The sequence below is a fragment of the Rutilus rutilus genome (assembly GCF_951802725.1).
Source record: "Rutilus rutilus genome assembly, chromosome: 7".
NCBI lineage: Eukaryota > Metazoa > Chordata > Actinopteri > Cypriniformes > Leuciscidae > Rutilus > Rutilus rutilus.
The window spans coordinates 15,448,442-15,462,999 of NC_140221.1; the positions used below are offsets into that span (position 1 = coordinate 15,448,442).

General features: G+C 38.2%; 1 protein-coding gene across 4 annotated transcripts; it reads right to left on the bottom strand.

Moving 5' to 3' along the window:
* Positions 1 to 6: 6 nt before the first annotated feature.
* On the bottom strand, positions 7 to 13,051 carry inpp5e (inositol polyphosphate-5-phosphatase E). Of its 4 annotated transcripts, none has more exons than XM_084414035.1 (11): positions 12,945 to 13,051; positions 7,763 to 8,622; positions 6,723 to 6,846; positions 6,539 to 6,636; positions 6,344 to 6,468; positions 5,266 to 5,385; positions 4,251 to 4,358; positions 3,994 to 4,155; positions 3,757 to 3,872; positions 3,531 to 3,667; positions 7 to 1,191 (listed from the first exon to the last, which is right to left on the bottom strand). In XM_084414035.1, the coding sequence occupies exons 2-11, from the start codon at positions 8,560 to 8,562 to the stop codon at positions 1,056 to 1,058; spliced, it is 1,926 nt and encodes a 641-aa protein (XP_084270161.1). In that variant the 5' UTR covers positions 8,563 to 8,622; positions 12,945 to 13,051; the 3' UTR covers positions 7 to 1,055. The 4 variants fall into 4 exon arrangements, with proteins under 4 accessions (XP_084270161.1, XP_084270158.1, XP_084270160.1 ...); XM_084414032.1 differs by lacking the exon at positions 12,945 to 13,051 and adding an exon at positions 10,770 to 10,893; XM_084414034.1 differs by lacking the exon at positions 12,945 to 13,051 and adding an exon at positions 10,776 to 10,886.
* Positions 13,052 to 14,558: the final 1,507 nt, after the last annotated feature.

Genomic DNA, 14,558 nt, shown 5'->3' on the forward strand with positions numbered 1-14,558 from the left:
GTCTGTGCATTTTGAATATTCAGCAATATGTTCCTCGGTTTGTGTTTGAATAACAACCTTTTTGCTGCCAAATGTGTGCTTGAAACAAAATCATAAGAAATAACATCGAATACAAGTCAGTTTTTGTATTACTTTACATTGTAAACAAATATTTGTAACAGGCTATTATTTGGTTTTAAACAGCAGAATGTATTTGAAGTCACTGAGGCAATCATGAGCAAGATCGCAGGCACTTTCAGTACAAATAGAACTGAAATTCATGATGTGAATGCGTAACTTAGTGTTACATCACAGTCACTGAGATCCATGCGCAAGCAGTACCAATACTATGGTCGTTCCCAATATCGCACTTTACATCAAGTAAGCTGAATTTTGTTGTTAGTTAACAGTTAAGGCAGTAAACTCAAGTATAGTCTGTGCCTCCTCACTTAGATTTTGCTCACATTTTAACCAAAGGTCAAATTCTCAACATTGACACACCACGTTCACCTATCGATGACAATCAATGAATAAACAGCTGCTAACACCAATATTCCCTCATTTTGCTGGTAATGATGCTACAGTACAGTTTTCTTTTTAAAAGCAGTACCACCGTTAGCACATTGTTAAGAAACAGTTCAAAAGAGACCCAGAAGCCAATGAAACCAGGCCGATCAGCGACCTGGTACTGGTATGAGGTGTTTACATTATCAGTAAAAGATTAGAAGTTGAGCTAATGGTTTAACAAGGCCATGAAACACTATCAGTTGAAACCATACATAGAACAGACTGTTACAGCTTGCAAGTTAAATAGCAGAATATGAAACAATACAAAAAAAACTAATTAGGAATAATGGATGTACAGTACGGTTAACTTAATTTACTCTGGTCAGTATAATTTATAAAAGTCATATTTTACAGTTCCAACACTAGCTGCTAAAAAGTCCAGCTGCAGTCTTTTGGTCCCTGGACTGTGCACTTCAGAGTTATCCTTTGGTCCTGAAAGTCCAGCTTTCCAAGTCAGTAACTCAGTGTTGATCAGTTTTAGCACCCTATGGCTCTCGCACATCGGTAGATCAGGATATGGTGCAAACTGTACTGTTATTCTGGTTTTTCATGGCTGCCTCTCTCTTCTTCAACTCCCGTGTGATTCTCCTTCGGATTCCTTCTAGGTACAGGCTCCTGTCGAACTGGCCAGCACCCAAGGGAATGCTGGGGAGGATAACAGTCACTGAGTTAGTGGTTTATCAAACCTGCATGAAAAAAGTCTCATGACAAACACACACTGATAACATAAACAGACCTCAAACCATTCCATTAATTGATGAAAAGCTTGAGTTGACTAGATCACATGGCTTGTTTTGTAGGGAGACAACAGCCGGTTGTCCCAGTGCTTTGATTGCCATTATCTTTTTTTAGGTAACTTGTAACACCAAAATATTTAGAATGACATGAATGTGAAGAAGTCAAACTGGAGAGTCATGTGCAACCAAAAATGCGGTCATCATTTACTCAAAATGTTGTTCCAAACCCATTTAGACTTTATTTTCGAAACACAAATGCAGATTCTGAGCTTCAGCTGACCATATTATAGACTATAGACCTTATGCGCCAGAGAAACGAGGGTGCCGCCATCTTTAGAATATTGTCTTTGTACTTCCGTTTTAGCGGTCGCTCTGTATATCTCTATGGCGCTGCTGTCCAGGAGTAATTAGCTTTTGAAGTGGATTTACTTAATGTAAAGTTAACGAAAGTTATCATGAGGACTGTAATGTTTAAAGCAGATGACTTAAAAAAATGTCAGTCGACCGGGAAGATTTTAAAACGAGCCGTTCATTAATAAACACGCAAAATCGCTGTGAAAATACAGACCGGAAGTCAAAAGACAACAAGCGCAGCGCTGAAAAGGGGGCGGGGCTACATAAGGTCTATAGCAGGGTTTCTCAAACTCGGTCCTGGAGGGCCACTGTCCTGCACAGTTTAGCTCCAACCCTGATCAAACACACCTGAGCAAGCTAATCAATGTCTTCAGGATCACTAGAAACTCACAGCTAGGTGTGTTTGATCAGGGTTGGAGCTAAACTGTGCAGGACAGTGGCCCTCCAGGACCGAGTTTGAGAAACCCTGGTCTATAGAATAACATAAGACACATCACTCGTATTGTTTTGAATGGGGAATAAGTCCCGCCTTCTAAATAAGAGCCAATCGCTGATTGATAGAGTCATTAGGCGTTTCTCAATGTCAAGGAAGGATCCTCGGAAGCCAGAATTTCGAGGATGCTACGTCATCGACATCCGTCGAAGGACTGTTCCAATGTCGAGGATCCTCGGAATTTCCACCAAGGACTGAGTCCTTCGTTCGAAAAATATCCCATATACAGGAAAGGATGCATATGTGTAGCCTTCGCGCTCTTCGCGCTCTCAAATCACCCACAATCCTATGCGCGCAGCTTTGCTATCTTGTTCAAAAAATTCTAAATGTTGGACGTTAACGGAGTCGGAGCGTTAACGGATCAATATGCTTTCAAATGTAAATATATTTACGTTACCAAACATTTGTTTTAAAAAATAATTACATCCATTATGTTATGGGTCAAATTGACCCGCACTGTTTAAACACACTTACCAGTCAAATAATCAATATGATTAAAAAGGAGTTTATTGATTTAAAAACGATTTTATTGCCTGAGTGAACAGAACTGCGTCCATAGCAACGCTCTGTTTTTCATTTTCACTGACGTAATGACGCACTGACGTGCACTTGCTAGCCTGATCCATTTACATGTTCTCCGAATGCTAAAGAGGAGCCTCGCCTAGCCTCTGAAGGAAGTGACTTGGAAGGACCAGTCCTGCCAAGGAAGTATCCTTGACATTGAGAAACACCTATTGTGTCACTGCCATTAGAAGCTCCGGTTCCTTTAGAAACAGTCAGACGTGTGTTTCCACTGTGCATGAGCTTGATCCAGACTGAAAATCTTTGTTTTCTGTCATGATTCGAGCGTTTAGAAACAAAATTTATGAGACAGTTGTTGTCAGATTTCATCAATGATTTCAAATATGAATTTTAATCGTAAGCTTGACGAACAGTTTTGGAGAATTTGATGTTTCCCCATTCAAAGAGATGGGAGCTGCACTTGCATGACCAAGAGGCGTTTCAAAGATGGCCGCCGAGTGAAATGACTTGTCTTAAAGGGACTTTGACCATATTTGATGAGCTCTATGTATGTACGCTAATCAATGCTTGCATATGAATAAAAAAGTCTAAATTAAATCTGTTCATCACATAAAGTGATTGGGTTTCCTCAGAAGATTGGATTAAACCATTCATTTGGATTACTTTTACAATGTCTTTATAAACTGTAAAAGTTTTGGTGAAACTGAGGGACAGAAATCTCTGGTTTCATTAAACATTAAACTTCATTTGTGTTTCAAAGATGAATGGAAGTCTTTGTTTGGAACAACAGGAGGGTGAGTAAATGGTGACAGAATTTTCATTTTACGGGTGAATTATTTCTTTTCATGATTACCACAATGAGTGCAAGTGCTGCTTACTTGTCTCTACCCGGACGAAGTTTGACCTGAAACATGCCGATGACTGGCCGGTGATCTGATGTCTTAATGGACGAGCAAGACGTATACTTGATCACTTTAATGTCATCTACTTGTCTGTTTCGATAAAGAATCCGATCCTGTCAACACAAGAGGAAAAATTAACTACGATACTAGTATAGGGTATATTAGTGACATATTAGCATATAATTAGCAAAAAACTGTTTACAGTATATGAGGGTGTTCTCTGCTTTGTGGTGGAGTCATAGACGTCACAACCAATGTCATACTTGTAAGTAGGAGGAAAGTGAATAGATGCTTCCTGAAACCCTTTAAAAATGGAACCTGCAAATGCACAAAGAGATTCTTCCAGTTAAATCAGTCAAAGAACAAAATATTCCCTTAAGGGAACATAATACCAGCATAAATTACACAGAACTGAAATTTGACATCTTTTTGGACTTGCCTTCCTTCATTTCTTTCAACAGCTGGTCATGTTGTAATAGTTGGCTCATATCTGTGCCTACACCCTGATTCAAAATGGCCTCCACCTCTCCTCTGGCTTTACTTAAGCGGAAGTTAAAATCTCCAAACCAGAAGACTTCATCAAAACGGGTTGTGACATCACCTGAGAATGAACCATTTTTTGTTGATAAAATTCAAATAATAAAATAAATAATACACAATAAAATCATTAAATATGACAAATGCAGTAACACTCACAGGTGGTGGAGCGGTAAGGGTTGGTATCAGGAAGGTTTCTAGGAAGGGCCAACGCTTCTATTATCTTGTTATAGTCTAAAATCCTCTCATATACTTTAGAATCTCCAGCTGAAACAAACACAAAGACTGGGTTGGGTTTATTCCTAGCTGGGCTTAAAGTGATAGTAACCCAAAAATGAAAATTCTGTCAGTAATTACTCACCCTCATGTTGTTCTAACCCTGTAAGGCTTTCGTTCATCTTCGGAACACAAATTAAGATATTTTTGATGAAATCTGAGAGCCGTCTCACTCCTCCATAGGCTTCTATGGGATCGAAACTTGCCGGCCCAGAAAAGTTATTAAAGACATCGTTAAAATAGTCCAAGTGACCACAGTGGCTCAACCACAAGTTTATCAAGCGACGAGAATCCTTTTTGTGAGCAAAAAACAACAAAAATAACGACTTTTATTCAACTATTCATTTTCGTCTATGTGGGCCTTGCTTCTGTGTTGTACGTCACACGCATCACACACATGACCAGTGTTGGCTAATTGTGAGCCTACGTGGTGACGTATAACCCAGACGCGCTGCGCTGTTACACTACGTGAATTCATTCAGGCCCACACAGCCGAAAATTAATAAGTGAATAAAAGTCGTTATTTTTGTTGTTTTTTGCGCACAAAAGTATTCTCGTCGCTTGATAAACTTGTGGTTGAGCCACTGTAGTCACTTTGACTATTTTAACGATGTCTTTAATAACTTTTCTGGTCCGGCAAGTTTCGCTCCCTTAGAAGCCTATGGAGGAGTGAGCCAGCTCTCAGATTTCATCAAAAATATCTTAATTTGTGTTCCGAAGATGAAAGAAAGCCTTACAGGGTTGGAAGAACATGAGGGTGAGTGAATACTGACAGAATTTTCATTTTTGGGTGAACTAACCCTTTAAACCTAATGCCATAGTCTTTATAAACATTCATTAAAACATATAGCAGGGTTGTTTGCCCTTCGGTTAAGTTTCCATAAATTATTCCACTTACAGGTGAAATGGGATGTAATAAAGAGGAAGGATGTCCCAAAAAAAGTGAAGCCGATACCCACAGCTCCTTTAGTCTTAATCTGAGATATAATTCGAGTTGTGACAGTAGCATGTTCCACCTCTGTAGTGACAGGAAAAGACAAAATGTTACACATTATATTATATCATTCAAACATTTGAGGTCTATAAGTTTTTACAAGAAATTAATACTTGTATTCAGTAAGGATATGTTAAATTAGGGATGGACATTTTTCAAAAATACTGTATTTGAATATTTGGACTCATCAAAAACGAATACTTGATTATTCGTTCATTTAAATTAAGTTGAATCATTTATTTTAATCATCAAGTTTGGATTTCGTGTGATTTCTCATTGTGACGGTGATATTATGATAACTCAGTTTCAGCAGACAATGTTTACACATGACATGTCGATTCATTTGATACAAAGTAATTCCATTTAGTAAGATCACTTAGATCAAAGTAATTCCAAACTGGCACAATCTTGTTTAGTGCCACTCAATGCATTTAGTTATAATAGTGAGTTTTAGTTCGCGTACTTTGGATTTATCATGGCCAGCAAAGCAACATTTCAACAAAATTCAAATAGTATGTTTATTTGTTTGAATAATTACAGATCGAATATTCGACTATTCGTGCACACCACTACATTCAATTGATCAAAAGTGAAATGCTATTGTATTCTTTTGAACTTACATTGATAATATCATTTACAAGTCAACATAATAATAAGAAATGTTCCTTGAGCACCAAATCAGCATATTAGAATGATTTGTGAAGGATCATGTGACACTAAAGACTGGAGTAATGATGCTGAAAATTCAGCTTTGCAATCACAGGTATAAATTACAATTTAAAATATTTTAAAACAGAAAACAGGTATTTTAAATGGTAATAATTTTTCACAACATTACTGTTCTACAGTATTTTTGAACAAATAAATGCCATGGTGAACATAAGAGATTTCTTACAAAAATATGAAGACCCCAAACTTTTGAATGGTACTGCATAATATATTATATCATATAAATTTGAATAAAAATAAAAACAAGCTTTACCTGAACAAAACCATATGAGATCTCTCCTGACAAATATAGTGAGATAGAGAACTCCATGGGCTGCTGCGTACAACATCACGTAATACGGCCCAAGTGTTTCCTGCAAGCGGATCTCCCACTCCCTCCTGTGGACAAACATGAAGAGGGTAAACATGCTGAGCATCAGAAAAAAAAAAAAAAGCAGCAAAATCTTACCTATCTGGACAACCTTCCTGAACTCCTATAACGTAGACGTCCTGTGCAAAGTCTGTGTCGGTTGGGAGCAGAAGATCATCTAGGTTGTATGGAAGCACCTGAGACCAAGAGTGAGAGCTTAGGCTACAGCTGCTATGCACTTAACGAACAAACAAAACATGAGAAATGACATATTGTTCCACACCTTCTGTCCCTGCATGTTCCATGTGGCGACGTAGATACCGAGTCGTCTCTCTGGGAAGTAGCGGTCTAGCTCTTCTGCCCCCAGCAAGGCACCGCTTCCCAAAACACTGCCCTCCAGAAAGCTCCTAAAAACACATGCAGATACATTTTCAGGAAAACAAAAAACAAGAACAAAAACTTTGAGAAATTCTCCTTCTATCATACATCGCATAATATATTCAAATAAACTACATTATGATGACTTCACCCAAATGTTTTGAATATTCATGCTGCCCTTTCCCACACAATGAATCCATAGTGACCAGGATTTACTTTTTTTAAATCTACAAAGTAAAAAAGTATAAGTCATCTTTTGATAATGTATATGTACTGCCCAATATTGGATAGGAAGGATAAAGGAGTCGATACGGACTGGATATTTAATTATATATGCATCACATTAAGAATTTAAGAATTAATAACATTATTAATTTAAGACTGTTAAATGTAATCTTTAAGAAATCTCAAAATAAATATCCATTTTTCATATCGCATATTTTTATTATGTTATACCTAAATTTTACTTGTGGCATTGTTTACTTTTTATTTATTTAGTCAAAAGAGTATACACTTTTAATATCAGCCATAACATAAAAGTAATTATCGATAACGGCCAACTTTTGAACCCCTGGTGACAATATGATCTGCGAGAAAATTCTTAGAAAACCACAGAAAAAAAATGCCCCACAGAAATGAATCACAAAAAGGTAAGTTAAATGACAACAGAATTTCATTTCTGGGTGAACCATCAATTTAATCAACAATAATATTGTCTAATAGTTAGATATTGTATTTCATGTTGTCCTTGTATAGCCGTTTCACTTTCAAGCAGAACATAAGTGAACGCGCTGATGGAGTTTGACAGTTACAGAAGGTGCTGAACAAGCATCTCACTGATCCATTAATCTCCTTTGCATTCTTCAGCACGTGATCATGTGATCTTAAAGGCTGCAGAAAGGCTGCAGAAAAGAAGAAACGATTGAAAAGACACAAGCTTCTCACCTGTTCCTCACATCCCGGGGTCTGATGGGGTTCAGAACACTATAGGTGGACTTCATGGAATGGACAGAGGCATTGTCCGACACCATGGTGTCCGACAGCCGGCTATCGCTCAGATTCCTCTGAAGCCTCTCCGACCGCCCCCTTCTCCCCACCACACTGTAATCCAAGCAATCCCTGTCAATCCGATTAGTTGTCCTTAAGGACGCGGAGGCTGCGCTGTTATCCAGAGGAGGATATGTGCTGGTGAGCTGCAGTGGGGACAGAATAATTCTGGACGGTTTCATTCGCTCTTTATTCAGATCAAAATCCTCACGGGGGGACTCGTCGTTCTCGGAGAAGCTCCCGGTCCTTATCATGAACGGTGGTGTCTCCATGGGTGGGAGATCGAGTGGACGTCCGGATGCAAGGCCCTGGCCATTCACTGAGGCGGCGTCCTTAAGCGAATCGGTGGAAGAGCCAGTCTCACCCGGGTCCGTGAGACTCTCCTGGCTGTTCCTCAATCTTCTCCCCCTCAGCTTCTCATCAAATGAGATGTTTTTACCCTCCGTGCCCAATCCCACGGGCTTCGGAAGAGAGGGAGGTCGAGGCTGATATGGACTAAGCTTGGCGTCCTTGTTAAGCTCATCCTGAAGCAGTTTGGTCCCATCATATGGCTTCTTGATGTCTTTGAGCTCCTCCTTGTTGCTCTTCTCTTTCCTCAGGTCTACACGCAGTACATTAATATCTGTTTTACAAGCTGGTTCTCCTGACCGGAGTTCAGCGGGGTTAAACGGGACGATGCCGTCTCCATGCTCACTCATCCTATTGGCAAACTTGGTTTTAGATGTAAACAAGCCCCATGGTACTCAACTGATTACATCCTGTGGAGAAAGTGAGAAATTATTATTTAGATAACTTATTATTCTGTCAATTATTTCTTTTGATTTAGTGATATTCCACATCTTGCCCAATGTGGAATTTTATATTACATGCAGGTCTATATTATGAATGAAACATTGTGTGATAAATAAATCTAAATAATTTTAAAGGGATAGTTCACCCAAAAATGAAAATTTGCTGTTAATTTACTCACCCTCACATCATCCAAGATGTAGGTGACTTTTTTTTTTCTTCTTCAGTAAAACAATAAAGAAGATTTATAGCTGAAACTGTGGTCCTTAGTGATTCGTATAATGAAAGTTAATGGGTGCCGTCACTTTGAGATTCAAGAAAACATATACAGACAAAACAAAATTAATACCCGCGGCTCCTGACGATACATTGAGGTCTTAAGAAGAGAAACGATCGTTTGGAGCGCAAGCTTCCTGACGCATAATGAGGGGAAAGATGAGTGTGTTGTATATGGTTCATCAAAATGGTAATTGTGCTGTTCCTGGATGCCGCAACCTATATAAAAAATTGGGACAATTGACTTTTCACAGATTCCCAACGTTTCAGCTTGCATGGACGAATCACTTCGCTTCTTAGGACCTCAATATATCGTCAGGAGCCGCAGGTTTTAATTTAGTTTCGTCTGTATATGCTTTTTTGAATCTTTTGTGATGGCACCCAGTGACTTCCATTATATGAATCACAGAGGACCACAGTTTCAGCTAAACATCTTATTTACTGTTCTAATGAATCACCTACATCTCAGATGGCCTGAGGATGAGTAAATCAATTTTTGGGTGAACTATCCCTTTTAATCAGCAAAACAATTTAAATCAAAGTTTTTTTTGTACTTTTTATATTTAAAGAAATATATATATTGCAAGCTATAGCTATACATTTTCATGAATAAAGTCAAGTCACCTTTATTTATATGGCGCTTTTTACAATACAGATTGTTTCAAAGCAGCTTTACAGAGATAACAGGAAAATAATGTAACAAACTTTGTTTCTAGAAAAAAATAGCATCATAGTCCAGCTTGAGTAAGTTCAGTGATGGTTACTTTTTGTTGTTAAAAAAAGTTATTAATTTAGTTCACATACACACACACATATACATATATATATATAGCCACTCTGGAGAAACCTGTGATCGTCCAGCTCAGTTCGGTTCTCATATAATGGTGTCAATGTAGTTAGGCAGATCAATAATATTGTTGAATATTTAATGTCCCCAAATATTCAAAGACCCATAGCTTTTTTCTTTTTTTCAAAATTAAATAGGCTAATTGTGCTCTTATTTAAAAATCCAAAATGTAATAAAACATATTATAACAATACTGTCTAGACAAAATGTTTTTGTGTTAAGTTAACATTTTATATATTTTGCGTAGCCAATTATTTCGGTGACAAAATTCTTATAACTTACTCCTCCATTGTAAGTAGCTTTGGATAAAAGGATCTTCTAAAATGAAAATGGATTTTCTCCACTAAATAACAGCTTTGTTGTACCCAATATTAGAGAAAACTTTTGAGGTCAATAAATGTTTAATGTTTTAATAAAGTTGTTCGGTTTTAGTTGAAACAGGTGTCGTGTAAACGGTCTATTTGTAACAGCTAAGAGATGGTGGCAAGAGGAAGAATGTTTTGCACTATTAACGTTACACAATCCATAAACAATTAGTTGTTGCAGCCCTAGGTAAGACTGTATGAAAAACGACAACGGAATAATACATATTAATCATTAATAATCTACTAAAATGTTTATTTAGCAAAAGAGTTTTAACTGTTACGTATTAAACGGACGTCGTATATTATAAACACAAATCGTTAGGGTAACGTTACATAATAATAACAACAACAACAACAGTCAGCAGCAACATAAAAACATTATTATTGGTGTCCAACTTTTAATTAATGCTTAACTAAGACTGAATGACATCAATAATGAACTGTTATGATCAGTGATTACAGCTGACTGAAAACTCACTGATGCCACACGATGGTCACTCACACATCTGGAAGATTGACGTAGCGTTTTATCTTTCCAAAATATGAATAATGCAATGGAATTAAATCTATATTAAAATACATTTGTGTGAGGAATAAAATGACGTATTTTGAGTATGAAACAGCTCACCGTTACCTCCAGTTCGCTGAAGAGGCAAACTTAATGGACTTCCTTAACAACCAAAGCAACCAACAACTTCTCAAGATGGTGTGCTGACTGTCTGCAGCAGTGTATTATGGAACAGCGCCATCGTGCGTTTATCATTCATCGAGTTGGTATTATTTTCACAAACAAGTGGTCAATTTACAAAACTATCCACTTATTGTTATATATGGGAACCAAATGTAGTTTTAAAACGTTATCTAACACTGAAAAGTCCATACTGTGAAAGAGGAGTGTATGCGTTGCGTTTATAGCGGTAAATGTTATGTAGGCTAATTACACTGATCTGTAGACTATATCTTTATTAAAAGTCAGTGGTTCATTAATATTATTTTCCCAATTGTTTCCCATTTTCCCCCCAAATTTGAACAATTGAATGGACAATAAATTACAAAGTAGTCAAAAGCAAACACTGCCTTATAGGTTTTCGCAATGATAAATTAATGATAATCTGCTCCCCTCTTGTGTTTGGATTCAAATTTTTTAGTCTGAAGGGTCATTCTTGTTATTAGTTTGAAAAGTAATAGACTACCAGTGAGTTAACTACTCTTGCTGTCGCTTTACCACTATAGACATTTGATTGGTGCGTTAAAGACAGCAACATAACAGTGTTTTGATTTAGAATTATGTTTTTATAATTTAAGATCATGTAGGTCATTTACAAATATATAATTGTGCTTTGTACAGTTTAAATTAAACTGTTTATTGCAACAAAGAGCCAGCACATATTGTTGCATTATTCCTGTGATATTACACATTTAGGAATCTGTTAAAGATCTGCTGATCCGTCCTGACAGAACATCACATGAAAAACTAAGGGGAAGTACATTGTATTTAGCATTTAAGGTGAAGATGATGCCATAAGATCGCTAGCAAGAGGTTTCTGCCAGTTCATGTTCTCTTTATTGTAAGTCAAATGAGTCAGATTACTGAGACTCTCATCTTTTGTTTTAAATGGCTTTTGGTACCCCTGCCCCATTCTTTGAATAGTTATGCTGATTGGATAAGGACTGGTATAATGCTAGAGTCTGCATACTTCATTTGCATTAAGGTCGTCTTCCAGGTGCTTTGACTCTATCTCTAAGCAATGCCACCTAAAATGTATAAAGCTATGTACCTCAGTTAGACTTGATGACTGCAGCTATACCAAACAGCATGTTCTCAGTGAAGAATCCTGCTGAAAATACACAGAGTCTCCTGGTTCACTTCTGAGTTTCACACAGATGGCAAGAGCTCTACATTAAAATATTGGAATCAAATTGCAGTATCGCTTGTAGTGTGTGACTATGATGGTGTACTTTCCAGCATGATAGCAGGTCCCTCTAAAGCAGGGGTGGGGAACGTTGATCCTGGAGGGCCGCTGTCCTGCAGAGTTTAGCTCCAACCCTGAAAAAAATTCCCCTGATTGTAGCCTTAGTGATCCTGAAGACATTGATTAGCTTGTTCAGGTGTGTTTGATTAGAGTTGGAACTAAACTCTGCAGGACAGTGGCCCTCCAGGATCAACGTTCCCCACCCCTGCTCTGAAGGGTCAATGTGTGTTCAGTTTTTTTTGTCTGAATTTTAACACTTTTCGGATATTTTTTTCTCTTTATGACTTGACTTGAAGAAAGACAGACGCAGGTAACAGCACTCGCTCAGTTGATGTCTCTCTCTCTCTCAATAGCTCGCTGTCTGTTTAGGCTTGTTTAGTGCAAATCTACGGAGCCTATGTACAAATCACAAACACAGTCTTAAAGGCAGGGTAGGCAGGTTTTTTCTAAAAAACTTTTCCCCAAATTTGTTTAAACTGTCTTTATATACCAATACATAATTAAAATGTAAGTACTCTGGAAAGGAGAGTACAAAAATCGAGTGTCTGTAGTCCTCTCAGGGCTGCAATAAACACAGCTAATTGACACTTCGCAAAGACCCGCCCCCCTTAGTTACTGTCGCTATGTCCGACAAGCTACGCTGCTCTCACGCCACACCATGTTCTCACGCAGTGAAAAATACATCGCGGAGCAGAGAGGAGACTGACAACACGCTGACAGACAGGACAGACCAGGTTACTTTTTGGTTACTTTTGATATTAAACATATTAAACAAAGTCTCACCTTTCAAATTTGGTCATTTTTTTAAAAGAAATTTAAACGATACATACCGTTTTGTGGCTCTTAAATGTGTCTGACAGATCGCTGTAGAGCACAGGTGTCAAACTCAGTTCCTGGAGGGCCACAGCCCTACAGAGTTTTGTTCCAACCCTGCTTCAACACACACACACCTGCCGTTTTCAAATAAGCCTGAAGGACTTGATTAGCTGATCAGGTGTGTTTAATTAGGGTTGAAGCTAAACTCTGCAGGGCTGTGGCCCTCCAGGAACTGAGTTTGACATCCCAGAGCATCAGTTTAAGGCTGCTCGTGAACCGATCATCTCTTCCTTCTAGTTCATTTATAGCATCAAATAAACATGAATGAACATAAGAAGGAATGTTGTTTTAAACCGCGGAAAGGCGTCAGTACACTCCGTTTTCACTGCTTTGTCGGACAAAATGGCGGATGGCGGATTATGATTGGTTACATCGCCTGTCAATCAAGCTCCCTGCGAAGGGTCAATTATTTCCATTCGGAACGAATGAAATGATTGGCTGGGCGACTGTCACTCTCCCTCGCTACCATGGCTACCACCCCTGCCGCTACAGGAGCTGCCCACATGCGCGCACCCGTTTGACTCGAGGAGGGGAAGAGGCACGGAAGCTAGGAAGAATCACAATTATGGCAGAGAAAGAGCAGTCAAAATTCCCAGTACCTGCATATACAGTCAGCGAAGGCAAACAAGGCAAAAAAAGGAAGACAGTATTCGAAAAGGCCATGACCAAAAAGTCTTTGGATAAAGCAAGAAGTCAGACGAGAGTCAATATAGTGTAGTCCTCATCAGAGTCAACAGTGCTTTCATCGTGGAAGCTCTTACATGCAAAACACCGTATATGTTATGAATCTTACACGAAATTCACCTTCATCACAGTGTAACTGATGGTAATGGGAAAACGTGTATCAATGCAACCTGTTTTTAGCTTTGCCTTATGTTACTAGCTCGTTACCGAATCAAACTCAATATATTTTAAACTTTACCAGTATCGATATGCTAGCTTGATAGTGAGTACTAACAGCCATGTTAGTTGTTTATATTCATAATGATAAAGTTAGGTATTTTATTACATGTGATTCTGACATGATGTCACTACATGCACTGCGCTCCTCTCTGCTCGGCGCTGGCAAACGCGTCCTCCTCCAGCTGAGCGGTCGGCATCGCGCGTTCATGTGTTTTGGGGGCGTGGCTTTGGAAGGAGCCCAGAAGGGAGGGGCTGGGAGTGAATGGAATAAGTAGCTGTGTTTATTGCAGCCCTGAGAGGACTACAGACACTATTTTTATACTCTCTTTTTCAGAGTGCTTACATTTTAATTATGTATTGGTATATAAAGACAGTTTAAACAAATTTGGGAAAAGTTTTTTAGAAAAAACCTGCCTACCCTGCCTTTAAGTTAAAAAAAGAGCCAACTGGCAGTTAAATATACATTCTTCTACACTCTTGTTATCATTATTAATTTATCTAACATTCAATACACATGTATGAAGTATAAAACAAGAAGGGCCTTATGAAAAAACATGAACATCGCGGTCGGTATTACAATATTGCGGTTATTGCGACAGCAGCAATATGCTGCAGATTTGAAAAGTTCAACTGAATACATATAATATATAATCTATAAGAAGTAT

Bases quoted from the DNA above. Each gene is read 5' to 3' on its own strand.
- inpp5e (XM_084414035.1), bottom strand. From the start codon at position 8,562: ATGAGTGAGCATGGAGACGGCATCGTCCCGTTTAACCCCGCTGAACTC. The intron at 4,359-5,265 runs GTAAGTGGAATA...TGTTTGTTTCAG, and splicing joins TATTACATCCCATTTCACCT to CTGGAGATTCTAAAGTATAT. The intron at 1,192-3,530 runs GTAAGCAGCACT...TATCCTCCCCAG, and splicing joins CTTCGTCCGGGTAGAGACAA to CATTCCCTTGGGTGCTGGCC.